Raw genomic sequence first — 21,916 nt, 5'->3', positions numbered from 1 at the left:
GTTCCTCTTTGTGCAATTAGAAAGTTGGCTACCCTAACAGGGGCCCTTCCACCTGCCAGGGGTGGGGGGGGCCCAAGAGCAGCCCCTGACCCGTGTCCCCGCCCCCCAGACCTCCTGCCAAAGGCAGGTGGAGGGTTCGTGGCTCTCCACAGTGGCCTGGGCTCCCCAAGCCACTCTTTCCCAGGCCAGGCTCCAGCTTCCAGCCTGGTGTGCAGGGGAGGCTTGGGGGAAGAGGTGGGCAGAGGGCCTGACCCATGGTGAAAAGTGGATGGGTCAGGGCTTTCAAATGTATGAGGGCCATAGCCCCTTCCCCCCCCCCCCGCCATTCTGGTACCCTTGCTTTAAGAGCTTATGATTTTTAAGTCAATCACATGATTTGAGGGGGAGGGGGGCTGACTCATGGTTTTTGAATGCTTAGTGTTGGCAATACAAATGAATGGAAAACGAGGTCCAGACCGACATGCCCCACAGCTGTCAGCACAGTGCAAGCTTTCATACTGCGCATAGCCATCCCCCCTGTGAACTGACCCACGCTCCTCTGGGACAGCTGGTTCGCCAAGACCTCGGCTGAACTCTCTCCAGCCCATGCTATGCTTAGAGCGATCTTGCATGACATTGCTTGTTCCACTTCACCTCTCCAGTGCTTGCCTGGGTGTGTTCCTTTTTGCTAACAAGGGAGTGTCATGTGATGCATTACAACTGTTTGCCTGGGTGCACAGCGACCGAGAAAACAAGGGAAACTGGCCCGGCAACCCACAGATCGTTTACATTAAACAGGAATACACTAATGCTCCTGCCAAGGAGCAAGCCAAGCCGGCCAGAACCGCCCCTGGTCATCAGGACCCTGGGGACTCAAATTACAAACTGCCAGGGTTGCCTTTTTCCAGGGTAGCGACTGTGCAGAGACATGTTTCTTTGTTCCTGAGCCAGACAGACAAAGCGCGTCACGCCCAGACAATCTTTGTACGGGGCAGTCTGCAGCCATCTGGTGGCAGAAAGAAAAAGAAGGGAAATCAGTGGACAGAAAACGCAGAATTCTGTGTCGTGCAGGGGCGGGCAAACTTTTTGGCCTGAGGGCCACATCGGGTTTCTGAAATTGTATGGAGGGCCTGTGAGGGGAGGCTGTGCCTCCCCAAACAGCCAGGCATGGCCTGGCCCTGGCCCCCGCCCCCTATCCGACCCCCCGCTTCTCGCCCCCCCAGGACTCCTGCCCCATCCAACCGCCCCTGTTCCCTGACAGCCCCCCCAGGGACCCCTTCCCCATCCACCCTCCTTGCTCTCAGTCCCCTGACCACCCCTGGATCCCCCGCCCCTAACTGCCCCCCGCCGCCTCATCCAACCCCCCCCCAACTGCCCACCCGGGACCCCTGCCCCATCCAACCACCCCTTCTCCCTGACCGCCCCGGACCCCTCGCCCCTAACTGCCCCCTGCCCCTAACTGCCCCCCACCACCCTATTCAACCCCTGCTCTCCTTCCTGACTGCCCCCCCCGGGACCCCTGCCCCCATTCAGCCCCCCCTGTTCTCCGCCCTCTGACCTCCCCGACCCCTATCCACACCCCAACCACCCCCGAACTCCCCTGCCCTCTATCCAACCCCCTGCCCCTGCCTGGCCCCTTACCGCACTGCCTGGAGCACCGGAGGCTGGCAGCGCGGCTGCATCAGGACAGGCAGCCGTGCAGCACACAGCACTGGGTCAGGCCAGGGTCTGCAGCCCCGCCGCCCAGAGTATTGCACCGCGTAGCGGCATGGCAGCGGGCGAGGGGGGACAGCCTCCCAGGCCGGGAGCTCAGGGGCCAGGCAGGACGGTCCCGCGGGGTGGATGTGGCCCGCAGGCCGCAGTTTGCTCACCTTTGGTGTAGCGTCTTATCCCACACTCATCAGCAGAACAGCGGAACACTCGCTGGTTGGGCATTAAGCAACATGCCTACACATCGGTACCCGTGAGGTATCTCGTCGTCTCGCCAGGGGGAGAACTGGGTGTCCCGAGTAGTGTTTCTGTAGGGTGGCTTCTTTGTTTATCTATACAGGCTGCTCTGTGTTTACGTTAGAGAAAGGAGGTCAAAGAAGCATGCCTTGCGTGTGGCGTGGAAGGTGGTGAGTTCTGAGCCCTCAAGAAAGCTCCATCTCCTGAACAGACGAGCTGTTACCTTTGTGATAGAAAATTCCTCTGTGCGTGAGGAGCAGGGTTTTTGAGCACAGGCCTCATCTCAGGGTTTTAGGCTCTTTTAGGTATGCTGGGGCCCAGGTCATTGAAAGCAAGGACTGAGACCTGGAACTTGAACTTGCAAACAATGTGTCAAGCAACTGGGATGGAAGGGGAACCAGGAGGATACCAACTGATTCCTACCATTCACAGTCATTGCGGTTGCCTAAACTGTATTGTGACATTCTGGAGGGTAAAAAAGTTATGATTTGCCAATCACCTCTGATTCTTGGCCAAGACCAGAGAGGCTCTTTATGTAATGTGACAGCATTTCTAGCTTTGCCCGGATGTGACACAATCACTTTTGAACACCCCAGTGGATCAATTTCAAAATTTCCGGGAACGTTCTAGCCGTCAGTGGGCTGAACGGGCTGGATTTTTGGTGAGAATTGCAAAGCCAGAAAAGCTGGTTGCTCTTTGCTCACTAGGCTGAGCCTCCTCAGAGCTGTGGGTCAGATGCTCGGCCAGCAAGGAGAGCCAGAGGGCGAGGAGCTCCTTCCACCCTCCTCCCAGCTGCCTCCCCAAAGCCTGCTCCATGAGGGGTATGGGACTGGGAGAGACACACAGAGCCACTACCATGGAGGAGGGAATGGGGGTGCACAGAGCCACAGGCAATGGGGGGCACAGTGTGCCCCTAGCATAGAGGGCAATGGGGTGGTCATACAGATGAAGACATGCAGGGAATGGAGGGGACCCCATGAAAAGCCCCCAGAATGGGGGGAAGGGGAGAGACAGAAACCCAGGAATGGGGTGGGAGGGTGGAATGGGGTCCCAACAGAGCCTCTGGGAGGAAGGGGAGCACACAGAGGCCCTGGAATGGGAGGGAGGTGGGGAATTGAGGAACACAGCAGAACCCCAGGAATGGGTGAGGCATGCAGAACACCTGGAATTGGGGTAGTTGGGGGGGTAGTGGGACATAGAACCCCAGGACTCAAGGGGTGGCATGCCCCCCCAAAGCCTCTGGAAGGGGGTAGACGGGCATAGGGGGGACATAGAACCCCTGGCATGGGAGAGAGGAGGGAATGGGTGAAAGTGGGGATAGCAGGGGATCCTGATATGGGGGTTGGCGGGAACAGGGAGGACACAGAGCCCCTGGAATGAGGGAGGGATGGGGGAAGGGTTACAGTTATTCCCTGAAATAAAGGGGGATGGGAGGGTGGCACACACAAATCTTGTGGGGGAAGGGGGAGGAATGGAGGGTTGCAAGGAGCCCTCGGTGGAAGCCATGAGCTTGGCTTACAGAAGCAATGAAGTGGGCGGCCCTCTAATGATTGCCATTATAGTGGATGCAAAAAGAAAAGGAGTACTTGTGGCACCTTAGAGACTAACCAATTTATCTGAGCATTAGCTTTCGTGAGCTACAGCTCACTTCATCGGATGCATGCTGTCTTATTATCATGTTATTATTATAGTGGATGTGATACTCAAACCTCATCCACATCACTTATTCCTGCTGGGGAGCGGCCGCCCTTCTAGGCCATGAATAAACTCTGACTCCAGCCGATTCTAATTCCCCTAGGTGACCAAGGTTTGAAACTGGTTCTTTCGACTCCCCTGCCAACATCTTATCAACCTAATTCTGCTCATTCCCTCCCTAAGGGCGCTCACTTTGTAGTGATTGCCCCTTCACGCCCAGTGGCTCCTCACAGAAGTAATTTAGATTGCTTTATATGTTAAGCAGGAGACGGTATTTTCCCCATTGGCCTTCCATGGGAACATAGGAAGTGCCAAACTAGACCAGGCCGAAGGGCCATCTGGTCCAATATCCTGTGTCTGACAGTGGCCAGCACCAGCTGTCTCAGTGTGTAAGGTACCCTGCAATACACAGTCTTGGGATAACCTGCCTACGAGGAAAGTATTTCCTCCTCAGCCCCGCTAATTAGAGGTGGAGTTATGCCCTGGGGCATGAGGGTTTATATCCCTTCCAATGCCGTATATCTGCTCCTTCCTAATAAACCTGAATGCCATTATTTTAGCTAGCCCCAGAAAGTCTCGCTCTGACTCTTCGCTACTCAGGATGTAGCGTTACATCCCAGCATCTTCCACCTCAGCCGTTCATTCTCCTCTCCATAGTCTGCACTTGGAATCCTGCACAGGCCAGCTGAGATGTTCAGGGTGACAATCCTTCCGTTCAGAAGCCGGAGAACTGAAAGCAGGGCTGGGCACTCCTGGTGGAAGATGTCTGGATGCAGAACTTTCCCTCTGCTAGTTCACCACAGTCTGAGTTTGATGCTTGAGAGCTTTTCGGGCAAGCATTTACCTGGACTTTGGGCTAGGACTATGCAGTCCCATCCCCCGCCCAGCTGGTGATTTGAGATAATTAAAATACATGCATAATGTGGAGTGAAGCAAATAAAAAAAATGGATTGAAAGGGAACATAATGGATTTGGGGTTAACCCTCGTTACTCTAAAATATATATCCTGGATTGCACCCAATGTGTGCTGCAGAATTGGATGCACAATGCATTATACATTAATGATCATCGTGATGTACTTTTTGAACAGTGGCAGCATGCAGTGACCCCATCCAGCGCAGCAGTCAGCGTATAATAATTTGTATTGAAGCAAAGCAACGGAATCCAAAGTTGCAGTTCAATGCATGGGCCCCCTACAGCACATTTTGAATGGAATCAGGTGTTCTCTATTGGAAAAGGTGGGTAGAGTAATGTAAAGAGATTCCCACTGCTCCCTTTCCAAGACCCTGGAGTCTTGTGCAGCTGATCATTCTGTTATTCCTCACAGTGGAGACCGATAAAGGCTCCCCCGGGACATGTAGATTATTGCCATATATTTTGCTAATCATTTACACATTCTAACATTACTGCAAAAATTCAGTCTTACAGAACACCATCGCGTCTATGGATCAGACATAATTATACAATGGTCTGGTCAGCAGGAAGTCTTGAAATGAATTTGCAAGGCGGACAGAAGGAATATATTGTCTCTTAGTGGGAGAGAATCAGCCCCAAATGGTTTTGCTTGTCTTTCTTCAGATTTTTTGTGTGAAATGATTGAAAACAAGTGACATGAGTCCTAGCTTCTGAAATAGATTCATCTTCTCTGGAAACAGCTGTTCCTGTTCTTTAAGCGTGTATCCTTAGTACAGAATCCCTATTCTTCAGAAAATGATCTGCAGATATCCGACCTACAGGGTGTACTTGTTTCAGAGGCCAGGGAGCTATTGGTTTCATATCCAGAAGTATAACAGAAACGTCAGGCTTAAAAAGAGGTGAAAGGAAACAGTAAAAGAAGGGCTCCTCTGTGCAGCTACCACTCTGGGTTCTCGTAGTACGTGAAACTGTGGAGTTTCCCTTTGAGGTGCTGGAAGTCAGGCCTCTGATCTGGACTGAGCTGCCAGCACTTGCGCATGGTTTCATAGATCATGGGTGGGCACTTTGGTGGGCGGGACATCTGGAAACCTGTTTGGACTTTTTTGCAAACCTCACTGTTACTCATACCTACAAATAAGGAAGAAAAAGTGTATTAGAAGCATAACTGCAGGGGGTCTTCAGTCACCCAAGTGCAGCCAGAATAACAACCAGAATCCAGTATCTTTGGGGGTAAGTGCCACTATTCCTCCTTGAAGCATATTTGTATGCACTTGGGAAAGTGGCTGGAATATAAATTGCCATGCTCAATTCTGCCATCAGTTACACTCATGGAAGTCAGCGGGAAATATGCTGGTGTAACTGAGGGCAGAAAGGAGACTTTAACCTTGCTTTATACTGTGATGCATTCAGAAGAAGAGTGTTTTCCTAAGCTTTGATGCCTGTAACGTGTGTATCTTGTCAGCACAAGAGCTAGGTGAAATTTTTTGACATTTATTTTCAGTGAAGAATGCAGATTTGGTAACATCGAACCATGTGCATTCGGGTCAGTTTCATCAAATAGTTTCTGTTCAAAAACAACTTTTAAAAAATGCCAAAAGAACCAAAATGTTTCATTTAGAAAATTCCAAATGAAATGTATCAGTCTTCACATTTGAAATGTCTTTTTGTTTCAAAATTTCCTTTCATTATCTTATTTTTAAAAAATTAAAACTTTTCCAAAATGCTCAAAATCAAAACAATTTTCTTTCCTTTTTTGGAATAGCCAGTGACCTGAAAAATTCATTATTTGCACAGCTCCAGTCATCACGGCTTCTTGCCGATGACTCTACCTTGGGCTCCAAACCAAACACAAAGCAGGTGCTTTCCACAATACTCTGTGAAATTAAGCTGAATGGCGAGGAGTTGCACACAGCATAAGGCACAATACCTGGGTATGGAATCTGTCCATAGGTGATAATTTCATACAGAAGGATCCCAAAAGACCAAACATCGGACTTGATGGAATAGCGTCCGTGGGAAATGGCCTCAGGGGCTGTCCATTTATAGGGGATATTGTGGGAGTCAGACAAGTACACATCATCCTGCAAACACAAAGGATTTGTGATTAAAAGGAGAGGTAGATACAGCTCCTGGAAGCAGGGCTCTGCTCCCTCCAGATGTCAAAAATCTGTGCCATTTGGTTTGGACTGCAGGAAACAAAACTGGGATTTTACAGCAGGTGAGACTGGCTAATTGCTCTCCAAGGACCAGGCATGAGACCAGTCTGAAAAACTGGGCAAAGCAGAAAAAGAGGAATCACCCTCCCCCACAAGTTGTGGAGCTCCTCTGCGCAGTCCATGTCAGCCCAGAATAATATTCCACGACTCTCTCATTCTCCCACAACCCCCCCCACCCCCCAGCCCCCGAGATTCCATCCCTGGCCTTTTCCCTACGTGCTACTGGGCAGGGAGCCTCGACGGGATGGCTTCACATCCCACACTGTCTCCGTATCCTTCCCCCCAACTCTTGACCAGTGCAACCATACTGGTTCAGCAGCTCCCAGGCCTTCTGCAACCACAGAAAACTGGGAGGGATTTGGCCGTAAGGGATCATTAGCGTATTCGTCGTCAGTGTTGTTTCGGGATTGAGCAGCACCTGCTGTGGAAAGCTTCTCCCATTTACTGATCATTGGATCCATTCCAGCCAGCTTTATTCTACAATCCTTCCTCACCTCTTGTCACTGCCTGAGTTGAACAGAATTACTCACATGAGTAAACACAATCCTACATGAGAATGGATTGCAGAATCAGGCCCTGAGAGAATTCCTTTGCAAATGCGCCTGTTGCTCCATTAATTTGTGTGTCCAAAGTTAGCCACATTTTAACATTACTCAGAGGGGAATGTATTCAGAGTGCCGTGGAGTAAATCCATCTGCAGGTTGCATGGGGGTAACTGTGAGCAGATTATGGCTCATGGTTATAGAATCATAGAATATCAGGACTGGAAGGAACCTCAGGAAGTCATCTAGTCCAACCCCCTGCTCAAAGCAGGACCAATCCCCCAATTTTTGCCCCAGAACCCTAAATGGCCCCCTCAAGGATTGAACTCTCAACCCTGGGTTTAGCATGCCAATGCTCAAACCACTGAGCTATCCCTCCCACACAATTATGTTATCATAAGCTCACTGAGGGTTCATCAGGGTCCAGCAATCACATTTCCTTACTTCCCCCTTCCAAACCAACCGTTGTCAGCCCTGAGTTGATTTACAATACCTTAATAAGCCTGGCCAGGCCAAAGTCACCCACTTTGCAGATGTTGTTATCTCCAACAAGAATATTTCTAGCAGCTAAATCTCGGTGAACAAAATTCTGAGACTCTAAGTAGCACATCCCATCAGCCACCTGGGATGCCATGTCAACCAGGTCAGTCGTTTGCAGATGCTCTCCTTCTGACTCTGATAAAAAGTGAACAAAAGATCCTTCTATTATTATCTAACTCCCATGGCCATGTGGATTAAAGACAGGAAAATAGCTCTGGATGGTGGAAGGCACACTGTGGTAAAAAGGCAAAGCAAGATCTTAGCTGGTCATGGAAGCCTGTGTAGAAGTCACAAAGGGGTAAGAGCATGCTCATGTGTTACATTTAATTTCAGTCAAAAAGTTCCAGAGAGAGTTCCAGAGGTAGAGCAGTAGATCTAATACCTCTTCCGTCATCTGATAAAATAGGCTCGGTTTTGTATTTGACAAGTTGAAGCATGTGAGAAAGAAAGATAGAAAGAAGAATTCCAAAGACATAAACGTATTCAATTTTAAGAGATTTTAACTTGACATTTTTCAAATTTTGAAATTTAGACAAAATTTCCAGCTTTGATAAAAACAATAGGAAAAATATTGAAAAAAATCAGCAAATTTTTACTGTTTTTTTTCCTACCAGCGTAAATTTTAACTATTTATTCTCCCAACAATGTAAATGTATCCAAAGATCGGGGGGAAAAAATCAAAATATCTCTGGAAACACCTCCTGCTCCAACACAATAGATCTCTGTATTGCATTTCCTTGGATGACAAAAGTTGACATCACTGAACTTAGTGAATCAATTCCATCCCTGCTGTTGTTAAAACCAATGATGGATGGAGAGCAAGGATGAAATTGTGCCTCTGACTTTTCCCCACAATTAAATTATCTCCGCCATCGAAAAGTATAAGGTAATCACTGACATGGGTTTAGTATCTTCCCGCCACAACTGTCTTGGGCTAAAATTTTCAAAAGCAACAAAGTCACTTAGGACCCTAAATTTCTTTTTTAAAAGTGACTTAGGCTCTGACCCTCAAAGGTATTTAGGTGCCTAACTCCCATGGGTATAGGGACCTAAAATACCTTTGAAAATCTGGACCTTAGGAGTCCAACGAGAGACTTAGCATCTTAAGACACTTAGGTGGTTTCAAAAAGTGAAAGCTGGGTCACTTTCTACCTGCTTAATCCCAGAACCTTGAGGTATCTGTGGTTCCTAAGAGACTAGACCACCATTTAACTACCTGAACAATCAGGGCTGCCATTGGCTTCACCTACTACTAGATCAGTCATACTTGTTCCAGAGATAGCTCCTTCCGGGAGATCATCCTCTAGTTTTTATGATCCATCCTCCAGTGCCCTCTTTTTAACCTAAGCTTGTATCATTGCTATAAGTTATGGAAGAAGGGAGAGGGTGGCTTGAAGATCAAACCTCTTTCTCCACTCACCATGGCTTGAAGTCATCTGGGAGCACCACTACTCTGCCTTACCTCGGAGAAAATCTAGCAGGTTTCCTTTGAGCATGAGCTCGGTGATGATGTAGACAGGGTCTCCAACAGAAGATATGGCATAGAGGGAGAGGATGTGCTTGTGCCTCAGATTCTTCATTACCTCAGTTTCATTCTTAAAAGTGGCCTGGTACGTCAGGTCAGCTGCAAAGGACCCGTGTAAGAAAAGAGAATGGAAAGGAATGAGGTGCTTTAATAGAGATCTTAACATTGAATTACCTCTTCCAAGGCTACTGGCAGAAACCTAAGAGATATGGAGACATGGGCATTCATGTCCATCATAAAGCAACTTAGAATACTTGGACAAAGAAATTGTTCCATGAACACCCCTTTGTAGATGAGAGATGCGGAATCCTAAAATGGGGCTTTTCACAGAGCTAGTCTCTGGTGTTACTCTTGAGGTGACAATGTTAATACTGTTGCCCATTTTCGACCTAAGCAGCTAGTCAGATTTTGGGGCCGTGAGGATGTTCCAGTTGGAAGCAGAAATTGATGGAGTCTGGCATTTTCTTTGATGCAGTCTTATTTATTTATAAGGAAATAGTCCAAAGTACAAAGCCCAAAGTCCTGCTTCTCCGAATGCAGGAGAAGTCAAGAACAAAAGGAGAGGTGTCTTAGCTTACAGCCCCAAGCCTTTTTAGCCAACACCAGTCTCAAAAGCTCTCTCTCTAGCTTTTCCAGGGTCACATTGTGCTCACAGGCTAGTGCCTGGCTTTCTGGATTTTTGCCTCAGCTGCTCTCTCTTCTATGTGGTCTTAGTTTCTGTGTGTTCTCCCTTCACACACACACCTCAGTCAAAAGCCCCTCTACTCTGCCCACCCAGTTTAAAACTCCTGGGTGAGTTCACAACCTCTTTCCCCTCCCCGCACCCCCCCCCCCCCCGTTGTCTTAGGGGAGACGCTTGTGCTTAACTTATCCTGAGAGTTGTGTTAATTGAAGGGTGCGTTCGCACCCCATCTCAAACAGGTTTGTGACCCATTCAGTCACCCGTACCTCTCAGCATACCAATACAGTGACTGGTGTGATGCAGCAGGGCCCAGGAGCAGTGGGAGAGTGATCTTACTGGGGGCTGGGAAGTGGGCAGGCATAAGCCCTAGGCTAATTAAAGGGTGGTTCCCTGTAGAGTAGGGAAGCTTACTACAGGTTAATTGGAGCACCTGTAGCCAATTAAGGCCCTGTCAGGAACCTAATAAAAAAAACCCTGCTTCAGGTAGACAGGGTGGTGTGAGGAAGGAGAGAGGACTGGAGTTTGGAAGTGTGTTGCTGAGAATTGAAAGACCAGAGAACTGGAGGAAGGGAGGGCAGGGAGACTCCCTCCCCGAGTGTCAAGGACTGAGGGTAACCCTACCCAAAGGGGAAGAGGGTAAGAAACCCACAGGGGTTGAGAGGGGCTGGGGCTCAAAGTGAAGAGCAAGCCCAGACCCCTTCCCCGCTTCTCTCCTCTACCACCTTCCCAGGCCACTAGCGGGGCCCTCAGCTCCCCAGGAGAGCAAGGGGTGGTGTCCAAGCACCCCCAGCCACGAAAAGCGCGGGACCCACCATACCCAGTATGGCAAAATGGCCAATGTTGGTATCAGCTTTAGGACCCTGCATGGAGCCATGGGACTTTAGTGACTCATTTTGGCAGCTGGACCAAGTGGGACCTATTATCTCCCACTCAGGACTACAAAGCCATGTCCTGATGGGCACAAAGGAAGTGGTTTTTCAATAACGTTGGCTCAATTAGCTTAACACAAGTGAAAAGGTCTCTCAGTACTCATCAAGATGCAGGCTAACACACTAAAATCCATAGACCTGGCTGGGTTTTAACCTAGGGTAGCTTTTCTGGAGCCAAACAAAGCAGGAGAAGGCCTTTCAGAGAGAAACCCTAGGAAAAGCCTGCTCAGAACGGAGTTGGGGCTACAGTTCATGTTCTAGATACAGGCCTGCCAAGGGCTTTGTTATTATATAAGGCAAGGATAAAGGCAAACCTCAGGGGTGGGGGTGAGTTTGCACCATAACCACAGTGGTTACAAATACTTTGCATTTCTTCACTGCCCTTAAAAAAACCCAGCAACAATGACTGATGATCCTCTACCACAGAGTGGCAGGCATGTCTACAGTGATACAACCCTACCCATGCAACAAGGCATTCTGGGAGTTGTAGTTCCTGGAGGCACCCTTGCAATTATAGGCTAGAGAAAAGAATGCTGGGAAAGAGAGCAGGAATATAAATTCTCTTTTTTTCCAGTCTCCTGCCTATAATAATCTCCTGTTGACAGGTTGGAGAGGCCTGCTGCTGCAGTGACTGGGGTCTTTGCTGAGAGGAAATCAGGGAAGGAGGCTAGGAGGGGCTGTGGGAAGCAGTCTGAGAAAGATCCAGGAAAAAGGCCAAAGAAGCAGGCAAGGCTCTGGAACCATGGGAGGGGTATGTTCTTTGTTCAGGAGAGGGCTGCCTGAGAACCACTGGACTGGGGGTGAAGGCTTAGACTTGCGTTAGAACAGCTGTTTGTTGTCAATGGACTCCCATTATCCTGAAAAGGGTAGAGTTTTGGTTTGGCCAGGGGTTGAGACTAGCCAGACAGTGGGGGAAGCTGAAGCAGCAGAGAGAAGACAAGCCACTGCTACCCTCTATAGATAAAGAATACAAACATTCCTCCAGAAGAAAAGCTCTCACCTTTGGGGATTGTTTTAATTGCAACTTTGACCTTGTTTTTCCAGTATCCTTCATAGACCTCTCCAAAGTATCCAGCTCCCAGCTTCTTGACCAGACTGAATTCTTCTTTGGGTCTTTCCCATTCATCCCAGTGAGGCAGGGGCTCTTGTTCTTGCTAGATTAAACAACAACAAAACAACTTTATACTGTTTCAGCCTGAGAAAGTCCATCGGGGAAAATAATGGAGATATACATCTGCCACTGACAGCCTGGCCAGCAAGTGGCTGAAGGACTGGCTAGAACATGAATCGGTGCTCTTTGTTATGATCGGTGCTCTCCGCGAGGGCTGATGAACCGATTGATCAGGGTGATCAATGGGATTATACATCCAGAGAAATGGTGTTACATTCGCTCTACACCACTCAGTGACACCAAGATGTTCCAGAATACTGTGCTCCTCCAACGTGTCATTACCATGGAGGTGCTCAGATACCATGGAGATGTTTTGCAGACCACATTGAGGGAAGCCATGTAAGCACCTAGACAATTAGACCATTTGGGGGCAGGGCAACACACGTTTCTCCACTTGCAAAAATGCCACCTTCTCTTTCTTTACTTTCTCTTTTGCAACATGAAAGGCAGTGTCTACAAGCATAAACCCCATGCCACTTCACCAAGGAAAAGTGGTTTCATTTATATTTCAAAAACAAATGAGACTTCACTATCTAGAGAGCAAAGGTGCACTCCAGGCTAAGTTCCTAACTGCAGCCTACGTGACATAGTCACAATTGGAAATGATTTCCCCCCTAGGGTTAAATCTATGATTTTTTTGTTGCCAAATCTCAAGGTTTGCAATATGAATATCTATGAAGCAAAAGCTGGTGGCTTGGCTGACTTCTGTACAGGTATCCTATTTGCGAGACAAGGCTTCTTCATTGCATCCTTCTTCTGTTGTAGTGAGGCATGTGTGCACAGGCAGCAGTGAAGGTGTTAAGGAATGGTCTACGTATCAGCTGCTATTTCCATGTCACTGGGTGAGCGTAAGAGATGCTACATGCTTCCTTAGTCATGTGACATACAAGTGGTATCTGGGGGTCTGCATCTATCTTCCACCCCCACAAAGCTCCAATATACACCCAAACCACCTGCCAAGCCGAGATGCTATCCTGATACCTTGCTCCTTCAGTCTCCTTTGCCATTTCTTGATATTTTTATGCATTAATTTGCCAACATAATTCTGAGGGTAACTCCCCTGACTTCAATATTTACACCAGGGATCTATTTTTGCCAAGCAAATTTGATTTCTATAGTTGCTGATCTTACAAAATGGGCAGTGACTAATAGGATGTATATACAGCATTGAAAGAACTCGTATAATTTTATTCCTGGGGGAATTCTGCGCCAAAAAATTAAAAATTCCGCACCAAAAATTAAAAATTCTGCAAAATTCTGCATATTTTGTCAAAATAACACAACATAATCATGCCAGTTTCAATTTTACTAATTTATTTAAATTGCAATACAGAAAAAAGTCACAACAATCCAGCATTACCTAAACACATGAAAGTTACGTTGCAAATACTTGGTAACCCTGCATTCCACTTATAATTCTGGATTTTCATTTAAATTACATTACAGAACACCAAACAGCAAAATAAAAATAATGTAGAATGTCATTTTAAATTGCTCAGACTTTCACACATGAAAGTCATTCAATTTTGCTAATCATTGTCCTGCATTTCAGTATAATCCGGTATTTTTATTTACATTATAGTACAGAAAACAAAGAGCCTTCAAGTTTTTCTCACTTAGTGATTTCCTTCTTGCTGAAAGGATCAAATTGTACAGTGAAAAACTTCTTTTTGCATCTGCAGGGTTTGAGACAGCATTTATGCAATTCAAGGTCAATTTGGCAATATTTGGAATCCTCTCTTTCACCGACAGCAAAAACACTTGGAGGTCTACAAAAATAGGTTTACTTTGAATAGCTTCAAGCACGATCTTTTCCTTGTACAGTTTTAGCTCCTGTTCAGGTACCTCAGAAAAACCAGGTATTGCTTGAAAATACTCACACAGTGTTCTGGCAAGATATAAACACAATGAGGATCAAATAACCTACAAGCCTTCAGAAAATTCAAACCTGGTTGTCCAAAGGACAAATATTTGTCAAGCTTTTGAGAAGCTTCATGGACTGCCTCTTTAAAGAGACCTAGAAAGGCTAGTCTTTCAACAGGAGATAAGTTTTCCCTAAATTTGAAAAACTCTGAGGTGCTTTCTGAAGGGAGCTCTAGATGTGAACTGAAATATATCTGCTGTTCTTCCAGAAGGTCAAATGCTTTAACAGTGCAAGGCTTCCTGCTCTCAAAAGCCAGATTTAAACAGACTTTGTTCATCTTTCTGTGCTAGAAAAGTGATCTGTACTTTCAATAACACATATTTAGTTGGGTCATTCAGCATTTTCTGAATAGTTTGCACAGAAACTGAGGAGATGCTGTTGCTCTCTTCGCTGAAGAACTCTTTGTAGAACTGAAAGTTCTTAGAGTGATGCTGAACTTCATGGAACCAGATGTTCCAGTGTGTTCTACCCAGGCTAGAAGGCATGGATGCTTTTGCATCTGGAGACTCCTCTTGTAGTTTCTGGTTCATGAAACGGAGGTACCTCACTTTCCTACTACCAGAGTTATAGAACATGTTTTCAAAGCACTTTACATATGTCTCAATCAGCTGAAAAGGCTTTCTAAATGATTCACCAATTAAATTAACAGTACGTGCTAAACAGGTGATATGCACAGTATTTGGAAACAGTGTAGAATCAAATGCCTTTTTCATGTAACTAACATTGTCAGTATCAATTACTAAAACATTTTCATAATCAAGCTGGTACTCATTTCCTGCTTTGACTACAGCCTTTGAAACAGCTGACTGATTAACAGCATCTAAAAACCCTTTATCCACCAAAAGAGAGTTAACATGCCCACGGCAAGCAGGTTGTAATGGTGTAAACAGTACATTCAGAATTGATCTTGCCTCATCATCACTACATTCATCAAAGATAACGGCGATTTTCTTGTCTTTAAGCTTCAGTTTTAAGTTTTCCTTTTCTTTGAGGTATGCTTCAGGTGAGTATGACTCAGTCAGTTGTGTCCTATCAGGAATTGCACCACCATTCTAGACCCTGCTGTCAAGAAATTGTCCCACAAGTGGGTGGTCCGTCTTTGACATAGGGATGTTGGCACCCACTAGTGTCTTCACTCATGCTATACAAATCTGAAAGTAGAGAAGTTAGGTGAGTCTTGAGTGAGCACCAGTATTTACTATCCATGTAACATCTTTAATCTTAGATTAATACATTTATTCAAGTTATATTTAGTTCCAAATGTCTAGATTTTAATTTAGATTTATAGTATAGTAAATGATCATATGATTACATATATATTGTAATATTTAGTTATTTGGCTTATGCCTCTATTCAAGGAGACTCACACTCAATAACAAAAGTGCATTATTAAATTACAATCGACTGTAGAACATCACGTGAAAGTGCAAAAGTGATAGTGTAAAGTGTATTATCATCAACCGAAAACTGACCATAGTCATCACTTAAAAAAAGTTTAAAACCAGAGCTGTCAATTCCAGATCTCCGAGCAAGTGAAGAGACCCCATTGCTATAGCTCTTCTAAGCTACTTATCTTATTTTTCTGTATTATAACATTTTCTGATATTTTCACTCACCTCCACACATTCTTTCTCCACCTGTGTTTTGTTTTTCAGTGTACTTGTTTATGCCTTCCTCTTGAGCCGTATCTTCCTCCAGTTTGGGGTTTTTTTTAAGGCAAAATAATCAACAAATTACAGACCATCGGTCATGATTGAGAACAAGATTGCAGGACACGCAAAATAATTTGTCCCCCTCCGCATGCAGTTTTGCAGGGAATTCTCAAGCATGAGAAGCTGGCGTAGCTGTTTTCGGTGCAGGATGCGAAAGCCATTCACGTCATGCACAAGAATGAATATCCCTTTGGTAACTTCATCTGGACCTGGCTGGCTACTTCGGGAAGTGCTTAGGTCTGACTGTTTTGACATTTTATTGACTGCTTGACAAATGTTTTATTTGCCCTCAAAGTCTTTTTTTAAAATAGGTAAATAAAATAGATTCTGAGCTGTAATCTAATCCCATTTTGCCACTAGGGCAGCGGAAAAAAGCAAGAAACCACATAGATCTTTCCTAGCTGAAGATTCCCTTCCTGTCATTTACAATAAAGTGCCTTTACACCACCCTGGCAATGTAATGGAGCCTTACAACTTTTACACCTGTTTTATGCTGCTGGGGGAATTGATTAAGAATGGGAACAATTCAATAACAACAGTAGGAACATTAATAACTAAGCAGGCAGGCTGCTACATTTTCTGCTCTTCTTGAGGGGATAAAGCCTGCCTTGAACCTACCTCCAAACAACCTGAAGCTCTATCCCTCCATGCGGGGTGTGCTGCAATAGCCTCTCGCGCTCATTCAGTCACACGCACACCGAGCCCCGTCCGCCTGGCAGTGATTGATGTCTCCCCACACACGCCCAGCCCCGCACCCCCAGCAGTGATCTCCACCAGTTGCTCCAGGTGCTCAAAGAGAGCTATCCGGGCTGCCTGGGAAGGGGCATGTGTCCCCCTCAGATTTCTTTAGTTCTCCATTTTTCTGTGGGGAAGCAAAGAAATCTGCAGAGGATATGAATTCTGCGTGTGCGCAGTGGGGCAGAATTCCCCCAGGAGCATATAATATACGTACAGTCACTAAAGGGCAGTGTTCGGTTGACACTAAGTGTGCATTTCTGTGTTGGGGGCTGATTTATTTACTCATTCGCAGATTTATAAGGCCAGAAAGGACCATTGTGATTAACAAGTGTGATCTCTTGGATAAGACAGGGCATGGGTCTTCCCTGAATTAATTTCTGTTTGAACAAGAGCATATTTTTTTAGAAAAACATCCAATCTGGATTTTAAACTGGCCAGTGATGGGGACTCCCGTGGTAAGGTGTCCCACTGGTTAAAAAAAAAAAAAAAGATGATTTATTTACAATCTGAATTTGTCTAACTTCAACGGCCAGCCAATAGCTAGACTGAAGAGCCCATTGTCAAAGTTTTGTTCCCCTTGCAGGTACGTACAGAGTGTGATCAAGCCATCCCTTAGCCTTCTCTTTGTTAAGGTGAACAGATGGAGCTCCTAGAGTTTATCACTATAAGGCATGTTATCCAATTCTTTAATCATTCTCGTGGCTCTTACAGACTCATAGACTTTAAGGTCGGATGGGACCATTGTGATCATCTAGTCTGACCTCCTGCACATCGCAGGCCACGGAACCTCACCCACTCCTATAATAGACTCATAACCTCTGGCTGAGTTCCTGAAGTCGTAGAATTATACCACTGGAAGGCCCTCGAGAGGTCATCTAGTCCAGTCCCCTGCACTCATGGCAGGATCTAGACCATGGTATCTCTCTCATGGTATAAGTGTGCCAACTCACGTATCACCTAACAATAAGAATACTTAGGGCCAGATCTGCAAAGGTATTTATTCACCTGAAGATGCAGGTAAGTGCCTAGAGGGATTTTCAAAAATGCCTAAACAGATTAGGCATCTAACTTCTATTCATTTCAATGGGAGTTAGGGGCTTAACCTGTTTACCAGCTCTTGAAAACTCTACTATGTGCTTATCTGCATCTCCAGGCACTTAAATACCTTTGAAATCTGGCCCTCGGTGCTTAGATGGCATCTGCCTCCTAATGATTTCACAAAAGTGGGTATTATTCTCCTCATGTTACATATTGGGAAACTGAGGCACAGGTAGGTTTCAGGACTTGCCCAAAGAGTCAGTGACAGAGTCAGGAATAGCATCCAAGTCTTCTGATTTCAAGTCCCCGGTCTAACTAATAGATTTTAAGATCTCCTGAACAACACAAACCAGAGAATTTCACCCTGTGATCGAGCCCATCTGACCTCCTGTGTAACACAAGCCATAGTATTTCACTCAGTCAACCCTGTACTGAGCCCATCTGACCTCCAGGTCTGCATGCAACAAGACATCAAGCTTGCCCTGCCATATCCTGACCCACTCACCAACTAACGTTCCCACCACAAGCATCATCCTGGCAGTTCTTGGCTGGCTCAGATTTACCTTCCAGCAGGGGATGGTCAGTCTCAGGCCGTGGGAGAGGTTCTTCGCTTTGTAATGCTCCACCAGGCTGCACAGATCAGGGAAGGAGAACACCACGTTCATGTAGAGGTTCCCCTGGGGGTTCTGCCAGATCTTGTAGTGCCTCACAATTGAGTCATCCCGAACTGTGAAATCAAGGAGGAGAGGCAGAAGGAGCACACAATGCAAAACAGTCATTAAATGTGTTGCTACCTTCCTGTGCCAGTAACTGACAGCATGCCAGGAGGCAAGAAGTCATTCCTCACACACCTGTCACTGGTGGGGGAAAGGTTTGGGTTTGTTCAGGGTCTGCCTACCTCCTGCACCTGGGTTTCAGAATCGAATGTGGTGATCCCTCACTAAAATCACCAATTTGCTTTAACTTAAGGCCCGGCTGTCAGAGGTGCTGAACAATCTGTCGCTCTCATTGACTCCAGAGTTGTGGGTGCTCAGCACCTTTGGAAATAAGGCCCTTGGTGTAATGGCGATTGTAATCCCTGGAGACAGAGAACACCTCTATCCGTGGCTATAAAGCACCTTGCTCACTCCGGGTACGGAAATAAACCAAATATGTAGCTAACGAGAATGTGTATTAGTGATGACTAGCAATGCATTCAGGAATTTTAGTGGGTCAGTTCCCTTCAAACACTGCCAATGCTTACAGAGCAGAATCCAGTGTCCTCTTATCTTGTGTTTCTGATCCTTGTTCCCTGCTGCACACTGACTCAATGCACACCTCTGTTAGACACATGCTCTCCCACAAGTCTTCCTGGAACTCACAAGCCAGCCCGATTTCAGCTGGAACTATGGGGGTTTTTTAGGTTTAAATACATGTTTACATTTAAGGCCCTGACCTTAACTTAAATCACTCATTCCTGGCAAACATCTGAGTTATTGTTGCTCTGTTTCCTGGTAGGTATTGTCCTGAGGCTTCGTGCAGCCGCAGGAGATTAACCGTAGGAATTGCACATTGTAAACTTTACTGCTGTCTTCCTGTAACAGAGAGGCTCAGAATCCCCATTTCTAGCAGCAGTCCGAGCAGTTGGCTCAAAGGAACAACTTGCAATGAGTGTGATCTGGGATGGAGGAGGGGAATAAGTATGTGATTTCTATACTATGGAATGGAAAGTGGTCACATGTGGTTTCTTAAAGAGACACGCCAGCCTGCTGAGCACACTTCTTTCCAAAATGTTTGTATCTACCCAGCTCGCTAGCTGTGAAAGAAATGGGTGGAAGAGGTATTAGTGTATTTTCAGCATCTGACAAAGTTTTGTTTATGGTCAGTTTCACCGATTTCCTGGAGTAACAAGCTAAACAATTTCACAGGAAAATGCCTTATTAATAGGAACAGGTGGAGCAGAAAAAAAACCCTTACTTATTACAAAGGAATTAAAGAAAGAAATCAAGACATACCATTGAATGAAAGGGCACTCTATCCGAAAGGGGAAGGTTCTTCCAATTTAGCCAGTTCAAAAAAATGGATATTGTCTCTTTAGCATGGCTGGCTCCTGTGAAATTGCTCAATAGACCAGAAGAGGAAATTCCGTATTCAGAGGTCTAAGCAAAAGGGCTGGTGTCTTGTTACAGAGGGTGGGTCAGAAGGAGGGAGAGAAATAGCTTGACTTACCTGAAAGCACATATTCAGCATCTTTTTTCTCACTGATTCGGATTAGAAAGGCCCCGGTCTTGTTCTTATCCGACAGCAGCCTCTGTAAAGTCTCAGAACGCGAGATCTGCCCAAAAAACCAGCTGGAGGAGGAGAGAAAATAAACTTGTGTTGAGATGGAGTCTCTCTAGAGCATCAGCACACACGGGGATCTCTGCATCAACCTAGCTAGCTCTATTGAAACAACTCCATGGCCAGCGAGAGACTTCGCTGTGTTGCTGTTCTGCATCCCCCAAATCACAAAGAAACCTGCTTCAGTGGACAGGACTCTACCCCCGCTCCATAAACACATCCCCCAAGCTAAGGAAGGTTCAGTCTCTTTCTGCATCTATGACTTCTTTTGGGATTGTTGCATTGTCTTTGGGGAGCACCCAGATCCGAACTCCCTGGACATAAATTCATGCCATGAGGTTTAGCACCAGGGTGGCTGCTGATGGAGAGCTTCCTCATGCTGGCTTACCTGCTGGCTAATTATATTCCACAGGACCCCACTAGTTCATCACTGGGGTCCAGGCTGCACTAGCCACTGGGCCCCATTAACCCTAAGGATGAGTTCGCTTTACAAGTTAGTTAAGTTACAGCAGTTGGTTAACAAAGAGCATCAGCCAGTCACTGGTGGGAAGTGGCATTCCCACCCTCTTTTCATATATACCTTTAATGTCTCTCTGGGATTCACAACCAAAGAGTAGGGGTTCAGGCTTCCCAGGACCCTTCCCCTGCTTTGCACCACATTGGTGAGGCAAAACAGCCATAAATGAAGCTTGTTGACCTAAGGTTATGCCTGCTCTGGGTCACTGGCATGGCACAAAGGCAGCCAGAGCATGCCCACGACTCAGGCCGTAGATATCTAGTCCTCCCTACTTCCCTGTCCAGAGGCTGTCCTTGTCATCCAGTGCTGGGCATATGGGTGTCAGACATAGGTTCTCTTGGGCCTTGTATTGTGGGATGCTGCCCCGGAGTTTCATTGTAACCTAACCCTTTGTAAAAGGGCGGTAGTTTCCTCTAGAGAAACAAGTATCTATGGATCAGGTTCAGACACTGACACCAAACTGCTTGGCTTGGCTAAACTGCCATTTGGCTAACAAATGCAAAGCCCTCTGATCTTCCAGCATTAAACAGTGGTTACGATTCCTGACCCCAGCGGGGTTTTACTTACGGTTCTGCCTCCATGGTCTCCTGCTCAGCTAAATAATTGTAAGGAACATAACCTTCGGCTAGGATCCTGTTCGAGCCATCGACTTTCTTGGCCCACCACCATTCTCCTTCTTGCCTGATGACCTGGAATAGGTCTCCTGCCCGGAAGCTGATTTCTGTTCGTGTCCTGGCATCAAAGTCCCAGAGGCTGGTGTACAGAGGACTGGCTCCAAGCCTGGAATTCATGCTGCCGGGTGGAGGAGCTGAATTATGGCAGAAGTTCGGTCTCCCCGCAGCAGAGCCAAGGTCAACGAGGTTCTCATAGTTTTCCAGACATGAGCTCTTTAAACAGCTGTGCCGAGCAGCCCTGGAATGCTTGTCTCCTGCTGCCTTCCAAAGGTGTCTGTGTAACTCCGCCAACTCATCTCACTGGAGGCAGGTCAGATGGTACCTGCCAGGAGCAGACTTTGCAAAACGCCCTCTGCACATCATGTTCTTTATAGCTAAATTGCAGCCCTGCCCTTAAGCCACGCCTCTTTTGGCAACAAAAGGACAGAAGGAAGCCAAGTGAATTACTGCTAGGTTTCAGGTGGGTGCAAGGCACCAATTCTGTGAAGCAAGCAGGGCTGCCTAGCTAAAGGCCAGAGGCGGAGGGGCCATGTGTGACCGATGAGGTTTCACTTTAGGGTACGTCTGCACTGCAATTGGGAGGTGTGATTGCCATGTGCAGACATACAGGGCCTACCTTTACTCTAACTCACTCACATACAGATAGCAGTGACGCTGTGGCAGGACGGACTTCATCCCGGGCTATACAAGCCCACCTGGGACCTTAGGTATCATTTGGGTGGCTAGCCGTGTTGTCATGGCTTCATTGCTATTGGTCCCCAAGCTAGCTAGATTGCAAGCACACCCCTTGATTGCAGTGTAGCCGTCCCATGAGTGAATTTCACCCAGCTGTAGACTGCTACATGGGAGAGGG

General features: G+C 46.6%; 1 protein-coding gene across 1 annotated transcript; it reads right to left on the bottom strand.

The window, feature by feature from the left end:
* Positions 1 to 5,382: 5,382 nt before the first annotated feature.
* Positions 5,383 to 21,257, bottom strand: PTK6 (protein tyrosine kinase 6). The gene is given in 9 exon segments (XM_074970503.1): positions 5,383 to 5,664; positions 6,464 to 6,617; positions 7,788 to 7,969; positions 9,297 to 9,458; positions 11,971 to 12,124; positions 18,117 to 18,280; positions 19,762 to 19,883; positions 20,957 to 21,228; positions 21,231 to 21,257. Coding segments are annotated over 9 exon segments (1,428 nt in total). The 3' UTR covers positions 5,383 to 5,473.
* Between the last annotated feature and the right edge of the window lie 659 nt (positions 21,258 to 21,916).

The sequence above is a fragment of the Natator depressus genome, chromosome 13, assembly GCF_965152275.1.
Source record: "Natator depressus isolate rNatDep1 chromosome 13, rNatDep2.hap1, whole genome shotgun sequence".
Classification (NCBI taxonomy): domain Eukaryota; kingdom Metazoa; phylum Chordata; order Testudines; family Cheloniidae; genus Natator; species Natator depressus.
The sequence above is the reverse complement of the archived record's forward strand: the minus strand, read 5'-3'. Positions and strand labels throughout refer to the sequence as shown.